This window comes from Apaloderma vittatum, unplaced genomic scaffold, assembly GCF_000703405.1.
Source record: "Apaloderma vittatum isolate BGI_N311 unplaced genomic scaffold, ASM70340v1 scaffold158, whole genome shotgun sequence".
Taxonomy (NCBI): domain Eukaryota; kingdom Metazoa; phylum Chordata; class Aves; order Trogoniformes; family Trogonidae; genus Apaloderma; species Apaloderma vittatum.
This window is the reverse complement of record NW_009728804.1, coordinates 51,139-65,846: the sequence shown is the minus strand read 5'-3', so window position 1 is coordinate 65,846 and position 14,708 is coordinate 51,139. Positions and strand designations below refer to the sequence as shown.

The 14,708-nt window shown below is 39.2% G+C and overlaps 1 protein-coding gene across 1 annotated transcript in view; it reads left to right on the top strand.

The window, feature by feature from the left end:
- LOC104277525 (SLIT-ROBO Rho GTPase-activating protein 1-like) overlaps positions 1-14,708 on the top strand; it is a 73,060-nt gene that overhangs the window by 24,742 nt on the left and 33,610 nt on the right. Inside the window, 5 exon segments of the mRNA XM_009874182.1 lie at positions 6,804-7,025; positions 7,778-7,879; positions 9,546-9,702; positions 9,705-9,730; positions 9,850-9,934. Coding sequence (XP_009872484.1) covers positions 6,804-7,025; positions 7,778-7,879; positions 9,546-9,702; positions 9,705-9,730; positions 9,850-9,934 — 592 coding nt within the window.

The following is a 14,708-nucleotide window of genomic DNA, read 5'->3' as shown; positions in this document are numbered from 1 at the left end:
TCGAATATACACTGCTTTTTATTCTTATTTCATGTAGTTTGCAGAACAGACACAATCAATCCTGTACTCTCTGCTGTCAACAGAATTGTTACTGATTTTCATTATTGTTATTCCCATGAGAACATCCTAAGAGAATGAGGTTACACACTGATGTTGATTTGTACTAACTTTGGATCTCCAGAACCTGTATTACTGACATTTTTAGATTCAGGAGGATCCCACAGTCTATCGTGTCCCACTCTCTTCATAAGCTGACCAAATATTGGATAGAGAAAAATTGGAGGCAGTAAACACAAGCTTGAGAATATCCATCCACTAGCTATGGTAGTGTTAAATAAGTCAGTGAGTACACCTCTGTGGCCCATATGAAATGCTACATATGTTAATGTGCTTCCTCCTGCAGCAATAATGTTTGTTATTTAGAATAGTAAATGACATTCACATACAGTCATTTCTGGTGGGATATTCATCACAAAGATAAGCTAGCTAAGCTTTGGCTTGTAATATAGTATAAATTAATGCAGCATTTGACAAGGGGTTTCTCGTTTCTACTGTCTGGAGAAGCAAAGCCTTCTTGCTATGAATGGATTAAAATAGCTGCCTTTTATTGTATGTTTTCTAAATACTGAGAGTCAATTTTCTTTGTCATTTTTATTTTCCTGTAATTTATAAAATATTGCCCAATTTTAGTACAACCTTTTGCTTTTCCCTTTCAACTTTTTTTCACTTCAAATAGTATTGCTACTTTTTTCCTTGCTTCTTTCTTGCAAGAGATGGTGATGTGTCTTTCCCTGTGGTTCCAGTATTTCTTGCTGTCTCCTATCTCTACTTCAACATCTCTTTTCATCCTCTTTCCTACTCACTATACGTTTTCTCTCTTCCCATTTCTCCTGGTTTAGTCTGCTCTATACTGTCCCTCTCCAATGTATACCCATGCACCTGCACGTCCTGTTCCACCCATCTGGAGTGCCCAGGCAATGGAAACATTTACCAGGACACCAAGAGATAGATAGATAGATAGATAGATAGATAGATAGATAGATAGATAGATAGATAGATAGATAGATAGATAGATAGATAGATAGATAATCAGAGAAAAAAACGAAGGACAAGCAGCATTCCTTGGGTACCACTCAAGTGAGAAGCTGTCCCTACCTAATAGGTGATTTTCCTGACACTGCTTAAAGGATGAAGGATTTTTAGCCCCTAGTTAGGGAATGTCTGATAAATGTGAACTTTATGAGTTCTTCTTGACTCCTGGAAGGAAAGAAAAGTCCCTTTCTCTCTGTTCTCAGCACCCCTACTTCTTAGAAGCTGGAAAGATGCTTGTTTTATCCTCTCTCCTGCCTTCCCATTTGGAGTTCACATTTCCCAGTGAATGCTTCTACTGGGTTAAAACTTCCTCAGGTTGGAAAGTGCACCTGATTCTTATAATTCGATCGATGTCCACAGAGGTTGCCGTAACAGTGAAAGCTACAGGGAGAAACCACGGGCCAGGAGCTTCACAAAGAATTGTGCAGGGAGGAGAAGTGAGGCTCTCTGTGCATACAGATACAAAGGCAATACTCTTTGGAGTTAATGTGTGTAAAGACATTTACGCAACCATGAAGACTAGAGCTTTCTAACTGCTAGTTTTTAACAGAAATATACGTTCTACAGTATTTAGTAATGCAAGCAGATGATGCCCACTTTGTGTGGCTTTTTCCAAGCTGTTAACCAGTGTAGACAATAACATTCTTTTGGCAAAATGTCTTTAGAAATGACTCTTCCCTCAGGAATTTAAATGGAAAGTCTAGCTGCCCTTTGCATCACTGTTTTTGTAAGAGTAGGCTGTAAACATGTACAACCAGAATTTGCCTCAGAGCCAATTTAATCCAATTGTGAACTTGTTTAAATGAAGTGTTTTTCAGACATTTGTAGTTAATCAGACTATGCTGTGAAAGCATTAGTATCTAGACAGAGTGTTTACTACTTGACAAAGGAAACACTTTTTGTAAATGCAAGAGTCTTGGCAAGATTTTGGGATTATATCACTGGAATGTGAGACATGCTTCCCACTAGCCATATGTTGCAACAGTCCAGACTATTTCGTTCTGTAAATCTATTAATGTAATGGTACAAATCGGAGTTTTCAGAGCTGTGATGGTGATTTCATTCTTTGCCCTCTCTACTTTGTCCCCATCTGCCTGCCTGCCTTTCCGTGCTTGCCTGAGCTGTCTCTTTGCCTGTACAGAAGGGGATTACTTCTCCTCTTCGTGTGAATTCTAGTTAACATGGAGGGGATTTAGATCTCCTTGAGCTTGTGGTGTTGCCCATAATGAAACTGAATGTTTTCCAACATTACTGAAAAATATGTTTGTTAAAAATGGGACAAATATAGGAAGGAACACAATGAACTGTTCAATATATTTTTTGTAACAAAATTAGGGAAGATTGTGGGATCTTGTTTTGAAAAAGAAAAAATAGCTTTTTCATTTGGATTCCATTGCAACTTGATATGTGAGGCTCATAAGGAAAATCCTAAATTGCAGTTCCTCAGCTGAACTCAGTCTGAACTGTTCAACTCCTTCATTTCATTAGCAAAGCTCAGAGCTTCTGACTTAAAATGATGATGTGTGGTTCATCTTAAGCTCTTGTGATAAAAGCAAGATAAAAATATTGCTGGAGCCTTAGCTAGATGTCTTAATGCATTTAGTGAGCTGAGGGTTGGGACCAGCATTTGCAAAGAAGTGGAGAGATAAACAGGATTTGATATGCACAGTATATTTCTGTCTCCGGCATATTGCGCTAAAGGAATTTGAATTTTCTGTTGAATATTTCTTCTTTGCTGACTATATAGTAGGATCTAGTTCAAGTGGAGGACACGATTAGTTCTTTTGTTTATTTGGATTATGTAAAAAGTAGCAAAGATTACTTTTTAGCTGAATTAAATAAGCTTTATCTAGTATGTAGACATTATTTTCTTATGATTGTGAGTTTCAGTGGAGCAAGAGAGTACACACCCCTGCTAATCCGACCGATAGTACCAACATCTGTCTGTATGCCTCATACAGTTGCTCATGTACTTGAAGATTTCAATGGAATTTGGTTTATTAGATTTATCTCAGTGTAAGAAGAATGTAGGGACCTTTTTTTCAGACTTAACATGCACTCATGATCTGAAGGTAGAAAATAGTGATCATAACAATTTGACTGCAGTTCTGCTGCTAGAATAAATGCTATATTCATGTGTTGGTATCTCTTCAAGTGGAACTTCTGAATCTCTAATTGCAGTCTGCGTGCTTTGGATGGTTAAGAAGTTATGGAACATTTAGCTATTATGAACTTAATTTATTCTGTAAAGGTTCTTTGTTAATCATTCATAGAACCAAGTTTAAAACTAGGCAAGAGTGTGTGCAGCTCAGTCTTTATTACATAAAACCTCATAAATATGATATGTACAGCCAGATCCCTTTGATTTGAATGTTGATGTCTGTGTAACAGGTTGATTAGAAAGTGACTTATTCAGAGGTTAAGGCATTTATTTACGAATTTCTCTCTCCATTGACTTTAGAATTTTGTTATTATTCTTAAAATGAAATGAAGAGCAGCTTGTTTGGTTGATTGAATCTCTGTGCTAAGCATGGCAGTTTGTTTTGTTCAAGCCTAAATATACGCTGGGGAGCAATAAAGACAGTAAATGCTCTTGAGCCTGCTTCAGATTTAATTCCAAATAAGAATAAAATGCAAATTGCAAAATTAATTTTTCACACAAGTCCCAAAAGCATCGCTCATCTCCCTCCACTTTGCCCAACTGAAAATTTTTATGAATCCAGAAATGCAATAAAACTCATAGTCTATGACTTCATTATCTCATTTCTCATCTTCACATCTTGCTGCACCAGCTGACGTCTCATCTCTAGCCCATAGATTGATAGCAGAGCTCATTAGCCGACCAGACTCTAGCATTGGTATGCTGATTAGCAAACCTCAAAGATCATATTTATTTTGGCTGACAGAATGGTTGCTGGCTTGAACTTTTCAGGTCTTTCTACAAATCTAAAAATTTTTTCCCAGAAAACTGTGTATACACACATGTGTGGGTGTGTCTGCACACATAAGGACATTTTTGTAACACCAGATAGGTGGATGATTTGTTTTTACAAGCATGGCCAGACACAACGTGGTGAGGGCAGCAGTATAGTGGCAGTACCTTAAGTTTTTAGTCTTAGTAGTGACAAAAATACACAAAGTGCCATCTTCATTATGGACAACTCTTTCTAATCCATCACTAGTACTGGCACATTAAAAAGATACTCTTCTTTCTGAGCAGCCATAAGTTGATATTTTGACAGAGCTGTTCCCCAGTTAAAATCATCTTTATCTCCAGATTTTGGAGAAATTGAACTATGATCTGGCAGAAGTAGAAGTTGTGATGTCTAATGAGTGTTTATTTTTGCTTTTAAAAAAATAACTTTACTTAAATAAATTCTATTTGTAGATAAATGGTTGAAGCAAAATTCCACATTCAGGCATTGTAAGTTCTATTCGAAGAGCCGTTGGTGGCCAGGCCTTAGTTCAGGTTTTGAATTTAGTTCCTGTTTGCTCTGCTGGCATTGGCATTGCAGGTAAATGCCTTAGTCTGGCCGGATGTTCTGCTTCACTTGAAGAATCCTTCTTGACTGAGAAGCCGTATTCGTTACCCTGTTCAGCTTCCATTACCTGCAAAAGATGAGCATGGTGATGGTTACTAAGTAGATTACAAGTTAAACAATGAAGTTCTTGATACTGTCACAGCATAAAGGCTGCAGTCTTCTATTTCAACTTGCAAAAAAGCTGCACCAGAAACCCACACAGCTCTAACTGTAAATCAGTAAGCTTTCTATTAATACTCAGTTTAATCCTCTAGAGCCAAAAAACAGGCTCTAGATGCCTATAGGTTTATAACACATGGGTAGTTGGCCATGCTGAACCTGGTATTGCCCTCTATTTCTCATTTCCTCTCCGTTTAATCTTCCGTGAGGTCTCTCTGAAACTAATGCACATGAAATAAAACAGCTGTCCTTATCCACTTTCTTATCAGCACTTTTAGTCTGTCTTTTTCATCTAAGATAGTGAATTAAATATGAGATCTGATTTGACACAGAACAAGAGAAAAACACCAAGAGACTTTTCCTTTTAGAAACAATATTTTTTAGGCTGGAGAACTTTGAAATATGAATGTGCTTTAGTATAAAAGCTGAGTGGCTGTTTTAGTAAGTGTAGCACAGATTCCCATTCTATAAGTGCAAAAGAGAAAGGTTAACCTATATGTGTTTGATTGAACATGACATCTTTTTCCTGTTTTTTCCTGTTCAAGGGCTGGTTTTGGGGTAGTCACTGTCCCATCTGCAGTAACTGGCTGTGGTGTTCACCAAGACTGAAAGCGTAGCCTTTCTGGAAGTTTTGTTGTGAATGACACAGCTCTCTACTGTCAGACTTCAGAGAGCAATTTGGTCACTAGTCATTAGTGCATCTAAAGCAAGGTATGAGGGGTTTCTTTCTCCACGACATACAGGTTTAGGTATGGTAAATAGGTTGAAAACTCTTCTTAGGCTGAGTGTGCATCTATACGTCTGCCTGTCTGTCTACCTCTCTCTCTTTTTCTCTACTTTTTCAAATAAGGAAGTGGAAAGGGAAGGGAGGATGTTCCCATGGATCCTTAGGGTTTGTAATAGCTGTGGGGGAGGTATACATACAAGGGGCACCCAGGAGGGGTGACTAGAGGCTGTGGAATGCTCTGAGGCAGCAAGCTCCCTTGCTGCCCTGTCCAAGCACTGGCCTCTGACTGGGACAAATCTCTCCTGTTCGAATGAAGGACGTTGCTTTGTATGGAAAAAATTGCTTGTTAGTAGAGTGCTGCGCCACTCTTGGGGTGACAGAGAGGTTTGCGATACATCTGCTGTCACCTGGAAGCTCCCTGAGCAAAAGCTGAGGGTATTGCTTGCTGTGTAATGTGAGGAAATAAATTAAGGAAACAATCACTCGATAGTGTTAGTGCTGTGACATTTTAAAAATATATTCAGCTGTTCCTCTAAAATATTAACAGTCATGAATAATGCAAACCGAGGATGTTTAAAATTCAAGAACAAACACAACTTTATGTTCTACCAATTAGGTTTCAATTACATTCCAGTGTTATTCTCACTCTTGGAAAAAAAAAGGCATAAATTATGACTTTCTGCATTTAGTGACATGATCTACATTACTTGTTCTTGTCTGAGCATGGGAAATAAGATGTTTACAGTAAATACATTTTTACTGTCAAGGGAAAGAATGTTAAACCATTCTTGTATTAAAAAACATCTTGGATAGGTCACTAATGCTAAAGGCAGTTGTGGTGAGCAGGAATTGTTTAATTTTCAGTTTGGTGCTGGCATTGACTTAGATGGTGGAGTTATGTGAGGATGGGTTTAAATAGATGGTCCAAGGCTTACTTATGACAATGATACTGAAAAGCCCACTTGTGTATGGAGTCGCAGACCTTTTCTACATAAATACGATGACTGCATATGGATATCTGATAAACAAATTCAAACATATTGCCATATATGTACACTTGATTTCTTTCCTGTAAACTGTCCTGTAATCTCTGCAAGAGAATGAGGATGCTAAATGCTTACTCTCTTGACCTCAGTATTGTATTTTAATTTAAAAGATATTTTGTAAAATACTTCAAAGCGAAGAATTTCAAGACAGAAAATTTTAGTGATAATTTGTAGCTTGGGATATTTGGATGGTGTTAGTCCCTTTTATTTTTTCTTTTCACTTTATTGTGTTTTTAGTGTTGCGATCTTGGATACCATGCTAGTCTGAACAGAGCCCTAAGAACCTACCTTTCTGCAGAGTATAACCTTGAAACTTCCAGGCATGAGGGCTTAGACATCATTGAAAATGCAGTTGACAGCTTGGAGCCACGAAGTGACAAGCAGAGATTCATGGAGATGTACCCCACTGCTTTTTGTCCACCAATGAAATTTGAGTTCCAGTCTCATATGGGTGATGAGGTCTGTATATTCACAAGTATTCCTAGGTCATCTGTTTTTATATACCGAGACAGAGAATTTATCCCCTTTTAGTAAGAATTTTATTGCTGCCCAAAAGCAAGTGGATCAGCAATAACATTTTGCAAAACTGGCAACTCTGTTCTCAGTTTCTTCAGAATTCTCAAGTGAAAACCATTGTATGTTATTATAAAGACATTGCTGTGATTTTGCTGGCCAGCCCAGCACTGGTGTAAGTAGCAGCTTTATGTCTGCCTGCCTGCCTCACCCGTAACAGAGCTTGTCGGTGCTATTTGAGAGCAGCTGCAGAGCTGCTCCAAATTACACATGCTGAAATGCAGCTTTTACCCCTTCTTCCTCCCCCATTTTGTTGTCAGGGTGTTTTGAGCACAGAGAGTACGCCGGCTGTGCCCTGCCCTGCTACACCAAAGGCCATTAACAAAGCAGAATGCAGAATCACCCACGTACATCTTTTATCTGAGATTAAGTCCAGGGCTTGTGCTTCTATGTGGTAGAGAAGCAACACAAAGCAGCCGTACAACAAGGCTGTGCCCAGTAGTCATAAGATGAGATACATAGTTCCACACCTTGTGCCACGTAAATACTTTAAATTTAGGTGGGACACGTTTTATTGTCTGGTTTATTAGGTTTTAATAGCTTTGGTAGGAATTCACCTAGTTTTTAAGGACAATCAAAGACTATTGACTGCTTTATTAATTCCTTGTGTCTTACAGCTCTTTTTGGTTCTTTGTTAGGTTTGTCAGGTCACTGCCCAGCAACCTGTGCAAGCTGAGCTTATGCTTAGGTATCAACAGCTACAGTCCCGATTGGCCACGCTCAAAATCGAAAATGAGGAGGTAAGATCTGTATCTACAAGGGCTATGTGTTGAACACCATTTTCAGGAAGGTGCAGTGTTTTCTACCTCATCAAAAGCATGTAAATGACTCTCAAATGGCTTCAACCTGTATGAACTGTTTCAATTTGTAAAATAAAATACTGGTAAATATGCTAAGGTAGGTCCTTGTCTGCTTCATAGAGGTTTAGAAACTTCGTCTTTTACCTGTCCATATATTCACATTACTGAGGAGTTCTGTGTTTTGCGGATGCTTCAGTGTAAACTTGTTAGAGCACGTATTTTTAAAGTCTTGTGGCAGAAAGCCACTGAGCACAATTATTGTCTTCTGTGACCACCCTCTGTCGAGTCCCCAAACTGTTGTTTCAGTAGTACAAAGGAATTGGACTGTTTTTTGTGGCAGCTTAGTCAAAGTCTCTTATGCTCTCAGCTACAGCTATTTATAAACACAAGTACTGAATGCCTGTGATGGGAACAGCTCACCTAGTAAAATAAAATACATTTTTTCGTAAAATACAGAAGACCTATACTGTTCTCTTTTCTCTGTTCTGGCAGCAGAGTGAGGTCTCCCAATGGGTATAAATTGCACTTTTATCTCATTTAAGGCGGTGTTAAAGGTCCTCAGTTTAAATGAGAATCTGTTCCTAAATTAAAACATAGGGATAATTTAATTTCTTGGTGTATTTTACTGATAGATTTTCAGAATTCCAGTTTTTCACATTCCGTGTTATGTACTGAACACCTGGAACGAACTATTCATGTCCACAAGACATGTCAGTAGTCCTTTAAAGTAATACTTCAATTCAGAAAGTATCTCAAGGTAACAGAGACGAAAGGAAAGAGAATGATTATTTGTTTCAGTGAAGTGAAGTGCAGGTGCATAGGGGAAGGATTCATGTTGGCAGACACAGAAAGGATGTTTGCCTGCACTAGAGATGTGTGTAGAAGTGTGCATCATCTGGTGACATTTCACTCTTCTAGAGACTCTTTTGAAGCAGAACTGGCAGGTAAACCTCATCCTTGTGAATCTTACCAGTTACCTTATTGCATTGTGGAAACACTGCATCCCTTATTCCATGGCCTCCATGCCCTGGTTTCCACTACAAGCAACGGTACTCTGTGTAGCTCGTAGGATATGCTGTGAGACTGCTGTAAATTGTTCCTTCTCCAGCCCCCTCCTCCAGCTTCTGCACTCTAAACATCACTGTGCTCCTCACCATAGCACTCCACTGTCACAGATTTTTATCCTGGAAGAACATGTTGTTCTGGCAGCCGGGTCCTTGAATAAACACATCCAACGTTGACCAACCACACTTTGGAGAGCTGACCTTGCAGAGCAGCACGTCAGCTGTGTTGCCACCTGCGTTAGGGTAATCAAATCATGTCACATTTCAATTCTAATTTCAGGAAACAAATGCTTGAGAGTGCTATGCAGTCAACACAAGAGTACATCCGTGTTTGTGGATTGGACCATGGTAAAGCAGAGAACTAGACAGGAAACTTAATCATGCCATTCTTCTGTTACATAGGTATCTGTTATAGGACATCTAAGTTTTCATTTGTTTGTAGGAGTGTGCCAGGGTATTATTTTGAGTAATGAGCTTCCCTTCTAAGCCATTCTGATATATATTTCTCTTGCATTTGGCAAATTGTGCATTTTAACCACCAGGTTAAGAAAACAACAGAGGCTACCCTGCAGACAATACAAGATATGGTCACCATCGAAGATTATGATGTGTCAGAGTGTTTCCAGCACAGTCGCTCCACGGAGTCTGTGAAGTCGACAGTCTCTGAGACGTACCTGAGTAAGCCCAGCATTGCGAAAAGTAGGAAACGGAGCAATTCTATTTCATGGTAGGTTGGTTGCTTCCTCATTCATGTGATACTGACCAAACACCTGAAGTAAACATTATGCAGAGCTTCCTGGAATTTATGTGCCATGCATAGTAATAGATTGATCTGCATCTCTACAGAAATTCAGAGAATATCTGGAAGGCAGTAATCTCATCACAAAACTCCAAGCAAAACATGACTTGCTGCAGAGGACACTCGGAGAAGGTAAATATCACATAATAAACTGGAAAGTGATTCCAGACTATGCAGTGAACCCACTGAAATGCCAAAGGTATGCAGGAAAAAATTACAGAACTTAAAGATTAATTGTCCAGTAAGCATAGATTTGATTTTACCAGTCATAGTTTTGGTGCAGTGGCAAGGGTACGCACTATATATTGCTATTTTGTCTTCAACAGATACTTATTTCTGTTGCACAGACATTTAGAGAAGTGACTATATTTGGAAATGAAACTGTTGAATGAAAAATCTCATGTCTGAAAGGAGAGCTGACACAGTCAGTGGAGGGTCATTTAAGAGCTATGACAAATGCACTGTTTCTGCTTCCTAACAGTTTATGTTGACTTGAGGTTTCTTTAAGAGTTGTGGGAGAGTGATATTTTTTTAAGGACACAAAATTATTCTCGATGCATTACTTACAATCGACTCACTAGTGCAATATTTCTGACACATGGACATAAATGTCCCTCTTGCAGCTTAACCAGTGAGTGGAGCATTTGTGAAAGGTGAAATCCTGACCTAACTAGTGTTAGTAGTGAGACTCTTATAGACTTAATTTAACATTGGGTTTCTACAGTGTATTTGCGTACTGTGAACTGGAACAAATGAAAATTCAAATAATAGCTCTATACATGTTGATCATCATTATTACATATAAAATTATTGCATTTAAAAAAAACACAACAACCTATTGCACTACAAATTATGATGGCAGAGAATTATCCATTGTTCCAGACACTACACAATTTAAAAAATAGAACAAATTATAAACTAAGTTAGCAGATGTCCATGACCAAGTCAAGTAAAGCTGAATTGGGGCACTAATGAATCAGACATTATGCACTGTTCCTCCTACCAGCCCTCCCGAACAGGCACTTCCTCATGGACCAAGGGAAAAGGAGAATCACAGAGCAAGCCCTGGGGACGACCCACACAATGTTGCAGACTTCAGAGGAAGGGAATTACACCACAAAGACTAAAAATCCTCTCCTGAAGGTTAAAGACTATAACTCAAAGTTCAGACTCGAGAAAGAAAACTTGTTCTCTAAAGAATGTCTCTGAGGAATATGTCAATTTATTTTCTTTTTGCTGCCAAAAAATCTGTTATTAATTAGATCTCTTCTTGTTTTTAATATAGAAGCTCAGATCCACAAATCAGTTGTGGAGGCACCTAAAGAGCTATTAACATTTCAATTAACATTTCAGTAGCTATGACCCAAACGAGGCTCCAGTCCAGGGATTGACTGAGGTTGTTGGGTAGGAAATAATCAGCATTTTCTTGTAAGGCTGGACTGTAGAAGATGGTAGCTGATTTTAGACAACTAACTACATTATGTTCTTTCTCATGGAAGTGTTCATTTAATAGGATATATTTTTGAATGTGTGCATTGAGCAAGTTATTCATGTAAAACAATGTACAGCTGATGGTAGTCAAAAAAGAGGAAGAATTTCCTCCAGAGGTTCCCTGGGAAAAATGTGTTTGGAAAAATAAAGTGCCTAATGGACAGTAAGTTGTCCATGGAACAGCAATGTGCCCGTGTGACCAAGGGGGCCAATGACATCCTGGGGTGCATTAAGAAAAGTGTGTCCAGAAGGTCTGGGGAGATTCTCCTCCCCCTCTGCTCTGCCCTGGTGAGACCACACCTGGAATACTGTGTCCAGCTTTCGGCTCCCCAATTCAAGAGAAACAGGGACCTACTGGAGAGAGTCCAATGGAGAGCTACGAGGATGATCAAGGGACTTGAACATCTCTCCTATGAAGAGAGACTGAGAGAACTGGGGCTGGTTAGTCTTGAAAGGAGACAGCTGAGAGGGGATCTTACTAATGTTTATAAATATCTGAGAGGTGGGTGCCAAGAGGAAAGGGACAGTCTCTTCTCAGTGGTGCCCAGCAATAGAACAAGAAATAATGGGTTTAAGTTAGAACACAGGAAGTTGCACCTCAACATGAGGAGAAACTTCTTTACTGTGAGGGTGACAGAGCACTGGCACAGGCTGCCCAGAGAGGCTGTGGAGTCTCCTCTGGAGACTTTCAAAACCCGCACAATCGTATACCGAAGGGAGAGAGATAAAAGACAGCAGAATCCATTGCTTAATGCATGTTGACAAGAAATAAGGAAAGAACTGCTTGAAAGGAAATCCAAAAGAAAAACTCCTCAGTGAGGTGGCCTAAGTGATAAATTGCCATCAGGCTCTGGCCGTTCTGTCATGCTCAGGCATGCTTGGGCCGTTCTGTTTGAAGAGTTCCCTTTGCCCCACCCCACTAGCTGTAGCCCCGGGTAGTTAATCCATGTTGCCCACAGTGTCTTTGCACATGACTGTTGCACCATCATCTGAGTTGCCTGTACAAATTACACCTGTACAAATAGTACCCCTGAATGTATGCACCCACATTCAAAGCTGATACTTGGAGAAAAAGCCATCATTCTTACAGGTTAAAAGTACCCCCTTCTATTGAGGCACGTCTTGCATCACAATACACGTACCTGGGCAGGAGGACCTGGATTCTCTACATTTCTCTAGTGGAGGTGGTTGAAAGGGTAGAATTACAATGGAATTAAGAATGTTATTGTAGTAGCTAATGTAGAAAGGAATTTGTAAGAAGTGAACTGCTCCCCTACTCCACTCAAGCTGCCTTTTCTGCCAGCTTTAATGTCAGCAGCACAGCAGACAAATAATACAAGGTGCTATATTAATGCAGAGGAGAGCAGGGGAAGAGGGAGAGGATTGTCTCAACTGCAAGTTTTCCTTTGGCACTCTTTCTTGCTTTTGTTTGATTTTGTACAGTATAAGCATGTAGGCTGAATAAATCCAGATTCCAGTCTGGCGTCCACAACATCAACAGCGTTTGGCTTCTGTTCCAGTTCATCACCTGCCTACTACAGCCAGTTGCTGTTCGTGAACACAGCAGATACATATTCATGATCTGCACAAGGGAGATAGATGAAGTGCTCTGTGCTGAGTCTGCATCTACACATTTGGAAAAGTAAATGAGAACTACCCAAATGAAACTGATACTAAACATGGGAAGCACGCTGATACTCATATTAATTCTGCCCAAGGCTCATCTATTTAATGAACAAATGAACAAAGCAAAGGGAAATGCAGGAAAGAGAATAATAAGCAGATGTAAAAGAAATTGCCCCTGTGTCCCAGATAGTTTTTGCCTTAATCTCTTAAATATCACAGATGTGTTTAAAATCCCCCAGACTGGGGATTTGTAACGTCTTTCATTTTACTAGCATTTATTATGGGGATACTTAGTCTCAGTGAACTTTCCTTGGTTACATGAGTAGGGACAGGTCCCTGGCATAGCCTTTTTCTGTCATACGTTATTTTGCATACCCTTCTTTCATCCCTGTTTTCACCTCTCCAAATTATATGCCAACAATCTTTGTATGATTTATTAATGCTAGAGATTTTTGCCAGATATTATTCTTTGGGCCACCTTCTGTGGCTCCCCATTCTTCTGGTACTGCAAAATACATTTTCAGATTAGGGTTTTCAATACTGTGCAGTATTTCAGGTGTACCTGGACATTGCTATGTAATGTTATGTTTTGCATATCGCTGTTCTTAATTATTTCTGCACTCTGACAGGCATTTTGGTGTCACTTTTGAATTGGGTGGTGTGCTTAGACCCAGCCCAAATGATGCTCAAAGTGATTTTCAGAATCACTATAATTATCTGTCATTCTGTTAGCTACCTATGTGTTTAGTTCTTTCTTCCCTGATGTCTGACTTGAACCTATGGATACTGAATTTCATTTGCCATAGTGTGTCTTGTTCCTTAACATAATTAAACCCCTCCAAAGAACTTCAGAGTTTTGTCAGAACTTAATATAAAAATATTTCAGTCATCTGCACAATATTCTGCCTCCTCAACTGCTGTGATCTCCCCAAGACATTAATAAATGTTGTATGTATTACGTGAATGGTCCTAATGGGAAGGCTTGAGTAAATGACTGTTACACTTTTGTCATGATGAAAAAAGACCATTTAATTCCACTCGGTTTCCCTTTTCTTCACTAGCGTTTGATTAGTAAGAATATTTTGCTACTCAGTCCATGGCTCTTTAGTTACTTCAGTTGCCTCTTGTGAAGAAACTTATCAGTGGCCTTTTAAAGTCTAAGTAAACCAATTCAGCTGATTCTCCTTTATCCAGTATTTTACTGACATTTTCAAAGAAGTCTAATAAATTAACAGAGCACAATCTCCCTTTGAGAAAACCAGGCTGATTGGAACTTACCATATCATGACCTTCCTACTGTTTCATTATTTTGCTTTTCATTATCATGAGTTGACACCATGTACATGCCTAACTTGCTGGTCTGCTGTTCTGCAAAGGTTATCCAGGAGCCTTTCTGGAACACAGTATTTACTTCTTTACAATTCTCCGCAGTTCTCTGGGGTGTGTCCCAGTCGTAGCACTGTGGGGTTTTTTTCCTGCAATACACAGGCAAAAGAGAGAAAGGAGTCTTTCAATAGCAAGTCATCAGTGTCTAGAGCTCTGTGTTTTCAGCACTGAACAGGTTGAGGCACAAGGCACAAGGGGAAATGTAATCTAATCATGGCACAGCTCTGTTTCCATACTGATTTAGCCACTAAAACACATGAGCACAAACAATAGACATTGTTTGGAGTTTTACTTCAAATTATTTACCGTATCAAGTGACTCTTTAATCTGTGGGCAGGCTTCTTAAAGATTGTTCCATAACATGGGTTGTGTTTGTATTTTAAATATAACTGTGGAGATGGCA